Source organism: Martes martes, assembly GCF_963455335.1.
Source record: "Martes martes genome assembly, chromosome: 13".
NCBI classification, from domain to species: domain Eukaryota; kingdom Metazoa; phylum Chordata; class Mammalia; order Carnivora; family Mustelidae; genus Martes; species Martes martes.
In genome coordinates this window covers 20164440-20181922 of record NC_137901.1, presented here as the reverse complement: position 1 = coordinate 20181922, position 17483 = coordinate 20164440, and the positions used below count along the sequence as shown (strand labels likewise).

General features: G+C 40.8%; 1 protein-coding gene across 1 annotated transcript in view; it reads right to left on the bottom strand.

Moving 5' to 3' along the window:
- Positions 1-394: 394 nt before the first annotated feature.
- The window catches only part of CCDC68 (coiled-coil domain containing 68), a 49771-nt gene continuing 32682 nt past the window's right edge, over positions 395-17483 (bottom strand). The window contains exons 8-11 of the mRNA XM_080821959.1: positions 13752-13857; positions 12348-12431; positions 3035-3111; positions 395-886 (exon numbers count right to left, since the gene is read on the bottom strand). Coding sequence (XP_080678085.1) covers positions 829-886; positions 3035-3111; positions 12348-12431; positions 13752-13857 — 325 coding nt within the window. The 3' untranslated portion in view covers positions 395-828. The remainder of the gene's footprint in view (positions 887-3034; positions 3112-12347; positions 12432-13751; positions 13858-17483) is intronic.

Below are 17483 nucleotides of genomic sequence, written 5' to 3'. Positions count from 1 at the left end.
TCTTCCTGGCTGCAGACAGTAGCCACTGTTCCTCTAAACCCGGAATATACACATTTTTATGGAGGTATGAGCTGACAGCATTGTGTTTCTATTCTTCCCTCCAAATATTTGCGTAGATAAGATAATGAATCTTGAAAAGAAAATTAGTCACGAAGCCAGAGTCACAAGCTCCATTTCTTTGCACTTATTTGTGGGTTGTCTCCAGCAACCAATTTTCAATCCCAATTGATGAACAATGGCTTCCTAAGGTGTGGTGGGATGCCATGATTCTCAGCTTTGGAGGGTTATGTGGGTTGGGGAATTTGCTAAAAAGAACCTACTCCTTCTCCTGTCCATAATGCAGTCGAAACTAACTCTCCCATGAACCCTGGGTCAGGAGATGAATTCGTAAATTCATGTTGAGAATTTTTTTTATTATCCAAAGCTAACTTTAAAATGTATCATTTACGACACACATACACTCTTCCATTTCTATACATAAAAACCACTATCAAAAAGTCATCATTGACAACCTTAAACCACTCCCTTCAGCAAAAATCTGCAAGAAAGATTCAGATCTTTTTTTAAGTTTAAAGCAAAATTCCTCTTCCATCAAAAGCCCCTGGTGTCTTCACCCATTTAGTAAGTTTTGAAGAAAGAGTTCCTTCCCTTGAATATACATTTGTTTGATTTTCTGGAATGTCATCTTCCTGCAAAGCTGTTGATGTACAGTAAATTCCACTGAATGCTGGCAGTGAGCCATTTCAACATGAAAGTTTACGCTGTGTTTCAAGGAATAAATAAGACTCACGTAGCAATCTTTCTCATTCAGATCTTCAGCCAGTCAGCTCATTTCCGGAGCTTGATCAACATCACATAGGGCGTCGTGTCGACAGTCTTCAATTCGCTTTAGAAAAGACCATACAATTACCAAAGCCGAGCACTTTTAAATTTTAGTGATATAAGTGCTGTATCGCCACCATTACCATCTCCACCACCGCTCTACTACCAAGTATGAGAACAAGAGTGAGGAAGAGGGAGGGGAGGTGAGAGAGAGTGAGAGCCTGTATCTGCCATTCCACACAGTGGAGACATGCACTCCTGTGACTTGGAGACAATAAGTAAATCAACCCTTCTGCCAGGACATTTTTAGTTCCATGGGCTTCTCAGTCTGAGCTTCTCTCTTAAACTGTGTGAGTCTAGTATTTAAAATATTTATGTATGTATATATGTTCACACACACATACACACATACACACACACACACACACGCTTCTACGTGTGTTCTGTTTTGTTATCTAAGAACATGACCCTGAATCTCCAGCAAACACTCCTTCCAGTGTTCGAGAAATATCTCTATGTTCTAATGCTCAACGGAAACACCTTGCTTTTTAGTACTTACTGAGATATATAGAACTACATTTTATGGATGATTAAAGAGATTTGCCTGGATTACTCTTTAAATGTACATGATTTTTCCCCCCTTAACATCTACTTTTCTACTAAAGTCTCTCCCTTGAGTTATAATTCCATTGCCTACAGGCTAACTGAGACCTCCCAAACCATGCTACCGCTTACATTCTCAAAGCAGCTGACTGGTCATATTTCATCTTACAAAGATGAGATCTACCAAGTCACAGGAAGAAAAAAAAAAATCTCTAAAACTAAAAGAACTTTGACAATTTACTACAGCTAAAGCATTGGCGGTAGAAGTCATTCTTTCCGGCACCTTCCCTCTGTACCAGCTGGAGTATCTTCATTCCATACTGGAGTAGTTATAGTATAGAAACAACCTGCTTCTCCCTCCTCTACTCCACTCTGGGTGCATTCCCTATGGGGTCAAAACAACTGAGAATGGCCACCATGCCTCACCACTCCCAAGGGGACTGGTATCTGGTAAGGGAACAAAGAAAGCGATCACCTTCCTTTCCCTTGGAAAGGCATGCTTACCCTTCTATTCTGGACTCTCCATTTCTTCCCGCACTGAAGTGACTACTTCTCTCATGGTTTCTGAATCGTGGGTACTTCCCTTCCTCCTTTAATCTTCCTGGGGCTTAATTTCTTTTCTTTATTGGAAGTTGCAGGGCCAGTGGCCAAAAAGTTGATAACTTAGCATCTGGGAGCCCAACTCTAGAAGACTCGATTCAGAATGGCTTCATCTCATCTCTAATTACATATATCATTAGCAAAGTGAAGCAGGACTGCGGGGAATTCTGAAGAGGGAGACGGATCTACCTGATTTCCTGGACGGATGTTAAACACAGCAGGCCTGATTGTCTACCTCAGGCACTGCAACCAGGAGAGTTTCAGAAAACAGGCTTTTGCCCTAGAGGGATTAGACTGGGAAATTCAAAAGCTGCTAGAACAGGAAGTTTTTAATCACTTTTTAAATGATTCATGGAATTACAGACTATGTTTTCTTTTAAGTGATAATTTCATAGAATATTATGGAAATAACATTGGAGCCAGAAGTCTTTTTTTTTTTTTTTAACTTGTTATTTTAGCACTAGAAAGTGAGTTTCATGGTTTCAACCATCATTTTGATTGCTGTCCTGGGCCATTATCATTGCTTGATTTAGTCATTATTAAGTAGTTACTGAAGACATTTGTCCTTAGCAATGCAGGAAATAAAGGAACTATTCCTGCCTTCTTAGCATTGATAATCTACCTGGTTTGAGATACAGAAGTGGGCATCGATGCTACAGAGCACAGGAGTTAATGGAGAAATGAAGACAATAGAAAAGAAACGATGTGTGCTGCTTGGAGAAAGTGTTGGAACCAAGACTAAGCTCGTTTCATGGCACAAAGCAAGAAAAGATACCTAAATTTATTCACTCATTTTTTCAGTAAGTATATCTATATTAGGCTTTGAGGGTCCAATGATAAACAAGTAACACAGTCTTCTTCTCAAGAACTGGAAAACACAGTAAACCAACGACTACGTAAGTATTAATAGATTGGAATATTTCTCCAATGGGATAAATGTCAACATTCTTGAATGTATGTCCAACAGAAGCTGTGAAGGCAGATGGTGATGGGGGAAGGAAAACCTTACCTTGTAGAGACAGACTTAGATACAGTTGTCCTAGGTGTTTCAGACCAAAGCGCCACTTTGGTTTTTAGTTCTTTATTCTACAGTTGAAAAAAAAAATGTACAGGGATCACAAAGGTAGCATATTCATTAGCCACATGCTTAAAGCTTCTGATCAACCCACCACCTACGTCCCTCCTTGGCAGTAAGCTTGTACACAGAATGTAGCCAATTGAGAGTCCCTTATGATCTCTGAAATTACAAACACATCTTGAAAAGTGCATAATTCTCCAAGAGATTAAAACGGAGTAGTCTACGTGAGCTTCCAAAATTTAACAGCTGAAATATGTTCTATTTCACATAGATGCAAAAAACTTCATAAAATACTTTGTTAAAGAACCTTGTTAAAGACACCCACGATATTGATTACATTTGTCATTCTTGGGCAATCTCTTGATTATAAACTCCATGAAAATAACACCATCTGTATCTGTTCTTTACTATAGAGTTCACGGCATTTTTAGCCTCCATTCTCCCACTGAAGCCTCAGATTCTTGATCTCTATACTACTGGTAAATGATACACATATTGTCTATCATGTATTGGTTGTTGGAGGAAACAAATCTCATATGACCATAAATATTTTGAATCTGGGAGCACTCTGATAATTCCAGGAGACAATTCAATAGCTGATAATGAGGAAGGCAAGAGTTTAAAGTTCCCAGGGACAAATCCTAGCCACTCAGTAGCTATGTGACCTCATTTAGTTACCTAAACTCTCTGGGCCCAATTTCCTCATCTGTAGGATAGAATCATAGTCTCTTCTTCACAGATTCTGAAATGAGCTATCATTTTGTTCTCAGCTCAGTATGGCACAGTTTTTAAGACTTAAAAACAGTTAGTGATGATTTTCTAGTCCAAGTACCATTTTTATAGCTAAAAACTGAGATCCAAAGAGCTTAAGTGTCCCACATCTTGTTCATGGCAGAATTCAGGTTCAGAGTCGGGTCCTCCCAGTCCAGAGCCAATGCTTCCCCTATAGCATGGCCACACCAAGCACATTCATTTCACAGATCAGGAACATGAGACTTAAAACAGCAAAGGATCATGCCCAAGGTAGGGATGTCAGTGCAGGTCAGAGGTGTTTAAATGATACACCACGGTAGCAGGGGCTGGGGCTGGAAGGTAGCTGGGTGGGAAGCTAACAGGTAGAGCTATGGCTTCAAAAAGAAAGTAACACACCAGCTCCGATCCCTAGTAGGAAACTAAGGAGTTAAAGTATATAATTGAAGTTTAAAAGGTATTTCCTAAAAGTCCACCAGATGATTTGAAGTAAGCCAACACCAAAATGCATGGTTTGGGGAAATAGATGTTAGAATTTTGATGGAAGCAGGAGAGTTCATGATTATGAGTGCCAAGCAAATGTCAAGACCTTTGCCAGGTGCTTTCCATACAACTTTTCCTTGATAACTTTTACTCTTAGGCATATTAAATAAGGGCGGCAAATCTCAAATTGTTCAGGTTAACTTGTTTCTGATAACCCATTCTGTATAAATGTGCAGGCTTTATGCAGGCCTGCCTCCAAATCCCATGCTCTTTTCCCTGCAAGATGTTATTTTTCTGTAACCAGAGGAATTAGCTCAGCCTCCTTACATTACAAATAAGTAAATGGTGAGCCCCAGAGGAATAGAGATTCAATGATTTCCAGAGGGATTTCAGATCTAATAAATACGAAACAGAAAAAAAAATAAACTGTCAGGAAATTAATCAACAATTAGTCTACTGCAACCGTCCATCCATCCATCCATCTCTGCCACGTCTATGGCACCAATCTGGGAGCAGAGTGTGGGAAGAAGAACAAGAAAATGTGGATCTCTCCCTCCAGTACACAGGATGCATGGTATAGTGGGGGTGATACAACAAACACGTGAACATAAAAAATGTAAATAAGTAAAGGCAGTTCAGGAGAGGCCATAGGCATTAGGTAATTAATTACTAAATAGAAGGTATAACAGAAATCAGTGTGACAAGAATAATTTGTCACATTTTCATACACAAGGAGATTTCGCCTGGACTGTGAAGACAAAGTGAAATGGCCTAGGTGGAAAAGAAGAGGAGAAAAGACCAAGGCAACAGTTCTTCAAGTGTGACCCTGGGATATCAACAGTATCAGTATCACCCGGGAATCAGCTAGAATTACCGATCCTCAGTCTCCAGAAAGACCTACTGAGAAACCCAAGATGGTCAGGGGATGGGTTTTTAAAAGCTCACCAGACGGTTCTGACATCTGCTCAAGTTTGAGGGCCATTGGACTAAAGTACTCGTTTTCAGTGTTGGTTGTGTATTGGAATTATGTGGGGAGACTTAAAGCTTTTTTCTTAAAGATTTTATTTATTTATTTGACAGACAAAGATCACAAGAAAGCAGAGAGGCAGGCAGAGAGGGAGAGGGAGAAGCAGGCTCCCCGCTGAGAGGAGAGCCCGAATTTGGGACTCGATCCCAGGACCCTGAGATCGTGACCTGAGCCGAAGGCAGAGGCTTTAGCCCACTGAGCCACCAGGAGCCCAAAACTTCTGTTTTTTGTTTGTTTGTTTGTTTTTTGTTTTAAGATTTTATCTATTTATTTGTCCTAGAGAGAGAGGGAAAGAGCACAAGCAGGCGAAGCAGCAGAGGGAGATGGAGAAGCAGGCTTCCCGCTGAGCAGGGAGCCTGATGTGGGACTTAGTTCTAGAACCTTGGGATCATGACCTAAGCTGAAGGCAGACGCTTAAAGGACTGAGCCACCCAGGCATCCCTCTATGGGGAGATTTAAAATCTACTCATGTTAGAGTTTCACCCCAGAGAATCTATTTAACTTGGTTGTAGTCTGGGTTCAAGAGTTTTCAAAACTCATGGGGCACCTGGGCAGCTGTCAGTTAAGCATCTGACTCTTGGTTTCAGCTCAGGTCACAATCACAGGATTGTGGGATGGAGCCCTGCTTCTGGCTCTCCGCTCAGCTGAGAATCTGCTTGAGATCTCTGCCCCTCCCCCCCATACATCCCCTTTTCTCTAAAATGAAATAAATAAAACCTTAAAAAAAAAGTTTCCAAGACTCCGCCGGTGATTCTAATGCGCTGCTAAGATGAAGGACGACTGGAGTAAGGAAAGCAGACAAGATGTGGGTTTTGCCCCTTCTTATCCCTCAGCATTTGTACTGCAGAATAACTCAAAAATGGAGCAAAAGTCTTGACACACAATGATCATTTCACTGCGATGTTTCAAGAGTTAAGCACTTAAGTCTCACGTAGGAAATGTACTTCAGATTTCATACATTGATGATGAAGATGTTCCTTGTACAGTGGAGATCAAGCTAATACGCACTCCTAACAAGTGTAGGCACGTATCACAGGCCAAGGACGTTGCTGAGAAAAACTCCTCTCTGTACAGTACTCTACAGGTTAGGAAGGCATAGGAATCACAACATCATGATGACAATGAATACAGGAATAAAATAATCCAGGCTGGACAATTATTTAAAGGCTATTGAGAGTTTTTCCAAAATAAACTCCTAGTTTCTCAAGTTGCTGAGTATCAAATAATACAAAAGTGTAAGAGGTATCATGTTAGACTGTCTTTATGTCCATTTATCTCAACTTCCTTGCTGATTTATTTCAGCTGCTAGATTTAGGTATTTATTTTTGATTCATGGACTTTCATAGCTTTTCCTTTAATTAGAACAGCCATGTCTGGGGCACCTGGGTGGTTCAGTGGGTTAAGCCTCTGCCTTTGGCTCGGGTCATGATCTTGGGGTCCTGGGATTGAGCCCCACATTGGGCTCTCTGCTCAGCAGGGAGCCTGCTTCCCCCTCTCTCTCTGCCTGCCTCTCTGCCTACTTGTGATCTCTCTCTGTCAAATAAGTAAATAAAATCTTAAAAAAAAAGAAAGAACAGCCATATCTGTGAGTTTTATTACATCATTTCTTTACAAAACTATAAATCACTGACCAGAATATGTCTGCCATTATGATGACTGTATCCAAGGATATTTTCTTGATGTGGTTTTCCAAAAGAACCTAATTTTTGTACCCTTTCTGTCAACACATTCTTGTTAAATTTAATTTTAGGGATCACAGTGAATATATAAAACAAGATAATCTTCAATGTTCAGAAAATGGAGGAATTTCTGAAGATGCATTTCCATATCAGCAGGTCATTAGTGAGGAAGCTAGAAACGCATGAGATGTGAGAGGGAAAGTTAGAGATGAAAATGAAGGTGATAAAGATATGGCAAAAATAGAAAGGAAAGTAAATAATTTTGGTAGACTTAGGCAGAAATGTTCCAGTGATATTTTTTAGAAGTTTTAAAAACCTTAAAGTTGTTTTTGCTTTTGGTGTTTTAAAGGATATTGTTATTTGAGTGAATATATCTCCCTTCTTGAGAGGGAAAAAAACCTGCTAGGATAAAAAGAGAGCCACAGGAAAAACACTATTTGTTACCATGACTCAAGAAATTGGAAAATGGAAAACACTGTAATTTAGTGACTATGAAAATGACAAAAATATAAATAGACAAATTTAACAAATCTTCATTTCTAAATACATATTGTATACACACACATATTTCACACATGTTTTTATGCACATGCACATACATACCTACCCCCCCCAACAAACACTTATTTAATCACTCCAATAAACAGATTTTGCATTGTTGATGGGGGGAGGGAAGCATGTGCTTTCAAGACAGTAAGATTCAAATAAGTGATTTTGAACAAGTTTCTTAACTTCTTTGGAACTCAATTTAATCACTTACAAAATGCAATAAGTAATAACTTTCTCCCAGAGTTGTTTTGAGGATTAAATAAAATGAAGCATGTAGCATGCCTAAAAAAGAGATGAATGTTTTTTGGTATGGATGGTGCTGTCTGTGCGATTTAGAAACACAGGTGATGTGTTTAAATGGGTCATTCAAGCTTGGGTAACCATTTACCATAAGTGGAATCAATTTAGCCTGTGATTTAATAGATTCCAAAATAGGCAGTGGTCTTAAATCTGCAGTGCAAGATAGTATACCCCTGCATAAATCATTTAAGAACTTCATAATAAAGCAACGACTAGGACCAGACCAGAAGTAGGTTAACCTTGACTCAAACACTCACTAAGTTCAAGTACCTGGTCAAATATCACAGGTTCAGAGATGCTCTTCCTGACTACCATTACTCTATAACTATCACATTGTCACATTCTATACTTTTCAGAGCCCTTGTCCCTCCCTAATTAAGTTGTTTATTTACTTGCTTATGTGTTTATTGTCTGTATCTTCAATTAAAGGATAAGCTAGAGGAGATCAGGGACAGTCTGTTCTGTGCATTACCCATATGCCCAGCACTTGAAACATTTCCTGGCACATCCAAAACACATAAAACTATTTCATGAATCAATTAAATTAATGCGGCTTGAACTTTTTAAATCTGAAAGGGTCACTGTCAAACTCGTTGCTGTGAAGGAAAAGATTCATCTACTGAAGATAAGAAGTTTTGAGAACATAAAGATATTCATAAGGTACTGCTTTGTTTGAAGACTCTTTTATAAAAGAAAGCATTAAAAAAAAAACAGATGCTTGAATCAAGCTATGTACAGAAAATCTGAGACAGTACTGAGAGGTGTTTACACATCGCTGCCGAGTCTGTAGTCAACCAAGGAGTTCCCATGAAGGGAACAAATCTGTTGCTTTCTTACATATAACACTGAGTGGCTAATCAGCAATTATTTGTTACATTTGGAAATATAGAAACAGAGCACAATAAAAACAAATACATTGTTCCAGTCTAACTATTAACCAAAAGACCAATTGGATAATGTATTGCACCTGGCCAATCTGAGTTAAGCTGGCAGCCTAGTTAGGACTGTAACATTTGTTTTGGGAATGATATAAATAAACAGACACATCTAAAGGACATAAAATTGGATTAAAAGCAGTAGTACCATTGATACCTTGATCCTGTGATGACAGCTGGCACTTAATTATATCTGGCCAGAACACAATGAAAGGAAAGCTCAGAGACAGATAACAATCTCTCCAATTAAAATGTGCAGCCAATGTGCAATGTGTAAAGCAGTAGGGCATTGGAGCCCAAATAGGCAGATACACCATTGGAAGAGATTTCCAACGTAAAAACTTAGTCTAGGGTAATGGGCACTTCAAATTCATGAAGAAAGGCCAGACTTCCCAATAAAGTGAGACAACTGCAAAGTTAGATCCCTACCTCACACCAAACTTCCTGATATACACATAAATTTGGATTTAAATGAGATTCCCAGTCCAGAAAGGGAATCTGAGCACATGTGTTTATCATCTCTCCCTTCTTCAATTTTATTAAAATAATAACAAGGATTTCTATCTATGTCAATCCCTTAGTGATGAAGAGGGAAAAAAATAAGACTATGAGCAGATCAGAAATATCAGGACTGAAGAACCGAAAGTGAGCAAAAAATTGATTGCAGAGGCAGCTGCAGGTGGGGCTATGGATGCTGAGGGAGATGACTAATCAAGCAGAACCCTGAGAGTCAGAGAACACATTACCAAAAATCTGAAAAATGGATGTACTTTGAGTTACCAATTCCACTTCTAAAAATTTATCTTAAGGAATGACCAGTGATGTTTATATCAGTGATCAAATGATCAGTGATGTTTGTATAAATATGTTGAATTCAGTGCTTTTTACAAAAGCAATACTGAAAAACAATCTAATGTCCAATAATAAGGACTGAGTTTGTTAAATTACTGAGTATCAATACAGGGGCTATTTTAAGAGATGATGTAAATCTGATCTGATTGGTAAGCAAAGACTTCTTGTTATATTGTTATATATAGAAAAAAAAAAAACCCTCTTTGGCATGGTTTATGATCTGGTGCCTTCCTACATTTCCAATGTCATCCCACACTATTTCATTCAACTAGATTAGAAGCACTCACAATGGCTCCCTGTCCCTCTTCCTGACAAGCCCTACCATCTAATTGTTCCCTAAATTCAAATTAAAATTCATTTCCTGGGACGCCTGGGTGGCTCAGTTGGTTGAGCAGCTGCCTTCGGCTCGGGTCATGATCTCGGCGTCCTGGGATCGAGTCCCACATCGGGCTCCTTGCTCGGCGGGAAGCCTGCTTCTCCCTCTGCCTCTGCCTGCCACTCTGTCTGCCTGTGCTCGCTCGCTCTCTCTCTCTAACAAATAAATAGATTAAAAAAAATTCATTTCCTTAGAGAGCTTCTTCCCACCCACCACGCTAAGTCCTCTATCCAGGTGTTATCTGTCATCTTCTTCTTTCCTTGCCAAGTGCTTCTATAATATTGCTAGTTACATGTTCATTTATGTGTCTCTCTCCCTCTCTAGACAGTCAATTCCAGAGTACGGGGTTCATGTCTCTTTTGTTCAATATAATTTTCCCAAATGTAGCCACTTCTCCACCTTAGTCAGTTGCAAAACTTCTATGTCACAGTAGCCACTCAGTAAGTACTTATAGAATTAACGACAAGATTGATGATGTGAACAAATGAGTGAAGCTTAAAAATACAATTAAATGGTCATAATATCATGCCAGTATAGTCTATATCTTTAATACATACACATAGGTATATAACAGGCAAATCCAGTCTCACAGAAATACAGATGGACACAACTATGAAGAGTGATTACCCATGGACAACAAGTTTGCATGATTTTCTTTTTATATGTGCTTATCTATATTTCCTAATTGGTACAGAATGAATGAATATATATAAGTTACATAAAAATAATATAAGAAAAAAATATTTTATCAAGTAACATCTGCAACCAAAAAAAAAAAAAAAAGGCACTAAGTACAAAAAGCAGTGAAGAAATCCCCACAGGGACATTTTTGGGGGAGGAAGAGGCTCTAATGTGGTCTGAATCCCATCATCTGAGCCCCTCAATGTAAACTAACCAGCCATTACTGCGCACTTGATTGGACACAAGTTTTGAGCCAATCATTCCCCCATCTCTGCTGCACAGAGTTGCAAGCATTGTCTTTCTCAAACAGCTGTGTGTAACCTAAAGAAGGTGAACATCTAAGGAAAGCCTGAGCCTCAAAGGGCTCACCCTCCAGAACAGAGACAATGGTGGTCCTCTGGGAAGGGAGAAATGGCTGACCATGGCTATGGTTACAGAATTTAAGATGTAAAACGATTTACAACCTCTTTATGTTTTGATGATCTGTTTCTTCTGTTTGGGGAAAGCTGAGAACATGGTGGTGAGAGAAAAGGTGTGGCCGTGTGCTGGGGGCGTGGTCTATCCCGGGCGAGAAAAGCCCCCAAGGATGATGGGGTGTCTGGGGGCAGTCAGAGCATCTCTGATTCCACAGGACAGGACAGCGTGGCAGGGGGGACAAGCAGGAAGTCAAAATACTGCAGAATGAAGTAGAAAGGTGACCCGATCCAGGGGGTCAGTGGTGAGTCTCTGACAGAGGTCGCGGGGCCAGAACTGAGCCTTGAGCCCAGGGGGAGGGGGCGGTGGCGTCCTCTGACGCTGCAGCCTCAGTGGGCTTCGCTGCACTTCCTGGGAGGCCGGGTGCTGACCAGCCTTGGTCTGCAGCTGAAAGCTTATTAAGGGCTTCCCTAGTGTAGAGGGGAAGGAGTGGGCAGGAAGCAAAGTCCATCTTATCACAGTAAATTCTGAAGTGTTATGTTACATTTCAAAACATCAAAAAATAAGAAAATTACAAGAGGCTTCTTAAAGGGGTTGAGCCCTGAGGCAAAATGTGCAAGCGATGATGGGGGTGAGTGGTGAAAGAGGGGGAAAGAGGACAAGTCAGGGCGGGAAAGAAACAAAGACATAAGACAGCAAACCCAGCTATCTGGCCAGAGCTGAATTCACCCAAGATGGTCTTGACCCAGCTTCTAATTCAAGTCCACATGGAGAGATGTTCTCACCTGCCCCCCCAGGAGAGCAAGCATTCTGGAAAATCTGGGTGAACTTTTAACAGTTATTTAATATTGATAATTTAATATTATAAAATAATGTTTAATACTTCAATAATTTTTAGGAGTACCTCTCTACAAATCTATAATTTCTTATGCATAGAAGATGCACAGGCACACACATTCACAAAAAGACACTCATAGACACACACAGACACTTGTGCACTCATACATAGATACTCAGGCACAATTACACACAGACACACACACCCGCCCACCTACAGATACACTGCGTCACCCTGGTACACCAGCAGACACATTCATACACAGGCTCACAGGTACACTGAGCACACTCACACACATGTACACACACATTCACACACATTCACATTCACACTGAAATATACAACAGATTCCCTCCTTACCTGGGCTTCAAGGATGTTAACTTTTTCCTTCAGGTTTTCAATTCTCTTATCTTGTTCTTTTAAGTTATTTTTTAATCCTTCCATCTAAGAATTAGGAAACACAATTGGAAAAATCTTGTCAGACAACAGGGAAGTTCCTTAAGCCAGAACGTGCACAAGTTTCTGTGGTCCACTCCCATCCATCAAACAAAAAAATTAAATCCCAAAGCATTGGCGGATTCAGTAGGTTATAGAAAACAGCAAGGCAAAGTGGCCCCTGGGGATGGGAGCGCGCAGGCAGTCCTAGTAAACGTTGTAATCTTTGGAAAACTTGTTTTAACCAAATTCAGTAGGCATGCCTCCTGTGGAAAGCAGCTTTGGCCATCCTTCTATGTTTCCAGCACGCAATGAATGCTTTCCTGCTGCAGATGCAGAGGCTGGAGCCATCACACAAGACCACCCCCCAGCACGGGGAAGCGCCCCAACGCAGAGATCTGGTCAACCGCGGCATAACAAGGTGAGCCTGCTTTGCAGGGGAAGAAAAGCATCTGCTAAAAAGCAACATGGAACCGGGGAGGTAAAGTGATGACCAGAAGAGAGTGGGAAGAGAGGAAACCCGTGGATTCTAAGACTGATTCTGCCATTTCCAGCTCTGTCATTTATCTACTGTGCGCCTCTATTTTCTCCTTTGTAAAACGAGAACGTGGGATGCCCCCTAAGTCCTTCCTGGCTCCCAAGAGCCATGACTCAATTCTCCTGCCTTTTGGTGAGGTCCTAGCCAAACGTTACATTTGTATCAGGAAGGCATTGGCGTTATTCGAAATGATTCCTTTTGGAAACAAATACTCGGTAGTAAAAAATGAGTGAAGGGTTGATTCTAGGTCTAAAGGACACAGCCCAAACCAGATCAATAGATTTCTTGAAGTAAATCGTATGAGTTCAGAACCCACCGTCCATCTGGCTGCCACCACCATGACCTCCTCTCTTTCACCTGCCAGGATGTCCCAGAGAAGAATGGCCAGGTGACAGCACTGTCCCCACACACCTACTAAATAAATTTACTGTTTGTAGGTTACAAAAACAGATCATTGCTTCCTCAGAAAGGGCTGGATCTTCTAATCTCCAAAATCTTCTAAAGAACAGTGTACATTCTCTGGCTCAGAACACTTAAAAAAAAAAATCACTGAAACAGCTAAAGAGCAGTTAAATACAATTTCCCAAATATCTTCATTGAGAACACTTACAGGTGTTGGCATACAGACTGAAGAAGGCATTGAAAACAGAGTCCGGTTGCACGGGAATAAAAAGGAAATGTCAGTGGGGAGAGAAATCTCACTGCTTGTGAAGTCCGGACAAGCCGCCTGTATCCAGTCTTCTCCCTGTAAACATACCGGCTACCAGAGAAACAGACTTGACTCATCTGACCTCCTGGATGACACCGCGCAGGTTCTGATGTTGGGAATGAATCACGAACTGCAGATGAGAAATCTGCTCCTGGAGAAGGGAAATCTCCATTTGAAGACTGTGGCAACTGGAAATGCAAAAGGAAAAAGAGAGATAAAAGATGTGCTGAAGCCATTGATCATATCCAGGCTGCCAGGCTCTCCCCACACAGGACCCTGGTACTGGGCATCAAGTGGGAAAGATGCTGGGGGTCCCACGTGCCACACAAGACACGGAAGATCGGGGCGCCTGGGTGGCTCGGTTGTGAAGCATCTGCCTTCAGCTCAGGTCATGATCCCAGGGTCCTGGGATCGAGCCCTGCATCCGGCTCCCTGCTCAGCAGGAAGCCTGCTTCTCCCTCTCCCACTCCCCCTGCTTGTGTTCCCTCTCTCTGTGTCTCCCTCTGTCAAATAAATAAAATCTTTAAAAAAAAAAAAATGTGGAAGATCAACAGGCACAGAGCAGCCTCTGATGAGCTCAGACAGGTCTTGAATGAATATACCCATTCATGTCAAACGCTCCCTCCCGCCCAGCTGTGCCTTCCCTCCCTCCAGGAGAGACTTGAGTCAAACTGTACTGAGCAGATGAAGCACTCACGGAACTCAACAGTCTTGCCTAGAAGCACCCACACCCCTAGCACTCATCAGAATGCCCAGGTAATTACAGAAGGATAGTGGGGGCAGGACAAGGGTGGGGGGAGATTTTGCATATAATGGGAAAACAATTTTCAATGATACAGAGTTAATGTACGTTGTGGATTGCCTGTGTTTGTCTTTTATGATTATGATCACTATTATTATTTTGGCTTCCTGCTTTGGGTAATTCTACTACCTCTAACTAGGGCATTAAAAAAAAAAAAAAAAGAAATTAAATTCCAGCTAATGGTTGGAGCTCACATTGACCATGGTGAAAAAAGATAGATGAAGTTTGAATTTAGATTATTCATACTTTCCTGGAACTCCTTTTAGGTAACTGGAATTGATTATACAGCTTTTGACTGGCCAAGATTTTCTTCTTGCCAATACTACTGGAGTTTTGAGGTGGCGTGCATTGTGGCAAGTCCCCAAACTTGGGAGCGTTGTGACTGGATTCACACAAGCTTCCTCAGCCTCAATGTAACAGATAGAACAATTCTACCTGTATTACTTAACAAGGATATACTGTGAGCTTTAAGGAGGTAAGAGAATATGCTTTTGGAAAATAAGCTTTTTTACAGAGCAATGTGTTAATATTTCTTTAGCTATTAAGGTTTTAGAATTAGTAGGCAACGTCCAATGCAATCGCAATTCTGATTTTTATAGCCTCTGCAAATATCGCAAAGGCCGTGGCTACTCATGTGACATTACAGAACATGTTCTCATTCGAAAGAAAAGAGAGTCTCATTTTGTTTCACATCATGTGCTGAAACACTGCTTCTCAAACTTAATATGCATTGGAGGGTCTTATGAAATCATGAGGGATTTTGTTAAAACGCACAGCTGATCCAGGAGGCTGGGAAAGGGCTTGAGATTCTGCATTTCCAATAGGCACCCGGTTGTTGCCAGTGAATACGGTAGCCTGTGCTTTGTGTAGCCCAGCTCCGAACCACTAAAGTTGGCTCAATAACGTAGGTAATATTCTCTCTCAAAGCCAAGTAATTTGCATGTAACTTGCGATATTTAAGAAGGTCTTTTAATTTTTTCCCTCTTTTGGCTTTGCACGACAGAGCTTTAAAAATGGTTTGCTTTACTATGGAAAAAAAAGTAATCTCTACGAAACCATAGAAATTCTTGCATAACTGCATATACTGTATAACGGTAACCATTATTATTTACTTACCCCATAGAATGAAATAAGTCATACTATAAAAATACTGTGCAATTACACAGTAATTTACTTATATAAGTAAAATGTAGTTCATTGTTGTTCATAGCATAAAAATCAGAACACTCTAAATGGTCATCAATAGAGGACTGACTAAACTAATTATGCTATATCTGTACCGCTCTGATCATACATATACATATATATCACAAGAATAGACCAACAGACTTGATTTGTATCAAAGATGATTCTGCAGAATATTATAAAAAAGGATGACCCTTTCAACAAATGGTACTGAGACAACACTACATTCATCTAAAAGAAAGAATATGAAAAGTAATCCTACACTCACCTCATAAGAAAAATAAATTCCATGTAGATTGTAAATAAAGCTGGGGCCCTACAGACTTTCAGAAAATAATATAAAAGAACATCCTCACGAATGTGCAATAGATGAAGATTTTTTAACACAGAACTCAAAACAGTATTAAACACAAAGGGAAAGACTGGAGTCATGAAGTAAGAGGGAACTGGATAGCCTCAGAACGTCGGTAGCTCAAATGATCAATAAAGGCATTGTGCCCAGAATATCTAAGGATACATCTACCGATCAATACGACAGATACCCCCGTAGAAAAATCAAAAAGGGACTAGAGATCCCGCACACACACACACAGAATGAGTTGAGGACGTACAGATCAGAACAGCAGAGAAGGCAAAGAGAAGTGGGCCCCACAGCTGCTGGTGCTGAGACTGCCCCAGGGAGGAGCGGAAGAGAGCAATAGGGAGGGGGCAGTCGCACCCGGGACTGCCCTGGGAGATGAGGAGAAAGAACTCAGGGGTACCTTACAGAGGCATGCTGGCTTCGAATACTCATAGACTATTCACGAGCCCATAAGAAAATTAAATTGTTTTAATTTATAAAAATGTTACAGATGAAATATTCCCAATGGTCTCGTTGTGTCCTATGATGACCCAGAACTCAGACCAGAGAGGGGGAAAAAGGTGGCTTTAGAAAGATGGATTGGGGGCGCCTGGGCGGCTCAGTCCTTAAGCCTCTGTCTTCTGCTCAGCTCAGGTCATGATCTCAGGGTCCTGGGATCGAACCCCTCCTAGGGCTCCCTGCTCAGCAAGAAGCCTGCTTCTCACTTTGCCACTCCCCCTGCTTGTGAGCCCTCTCTTGCTGTGTCTCTCTTGGTCAAATAAATAAAGAAAATCTTTAAAAAAAAAGAAAAAAAGATGGGGTGGGTAGATGTTGTGCTCCTCCAAATACAAAGCTCTGGAGATTTCCCCACGTGTTCTGTGAAGGCGTGACCATAGAAGTCACTGTAGATAAACAGAAGTCTCACATAGGTCTCAAGATGGAAGAAAATAATTTCTAGAAGCACTCTTGAAAACACGGCTGTCAGGCTTATCTGCATTAGTACACTAGAACAGGCACTAACAGACATTGCAGAGATTCTCTCCTAGGATTGTTCAATAAATACGAACCTAGTCACCCATTTAAGGTCTTTAAATGTGAGACTATCCTGAAATAAATCGCCACTTGAGCTCCCTTTGTCTCTGCTCTTTATCTTTCTGTTAAAGCAACTCTGTCTTAATAAAGAGGTACTAAAGCAAAACCAGCAGGAAGAAAACATTACAAAGGTCAGGCCTAGAAAAGGGCACGGAGCCCTTCTAACAGATGTCTAATTCATGCTCTGCCTCCCAATGTCGCCGTATAAATATACAGTACATGCTGAAATCAGAAGAGAATTGAAAACCTTATACTTTGGGAAAACATAGACGTGTTTTTCCTATCCTTCGCACTGAGTACAACCAAAAACCTAGAGATTATATGCAAACAAACACAAGAAGGCTCTGACAGGTGGAGAGAAGGCAGACCAGTTCACGACCTTGGAACCCAAGGCG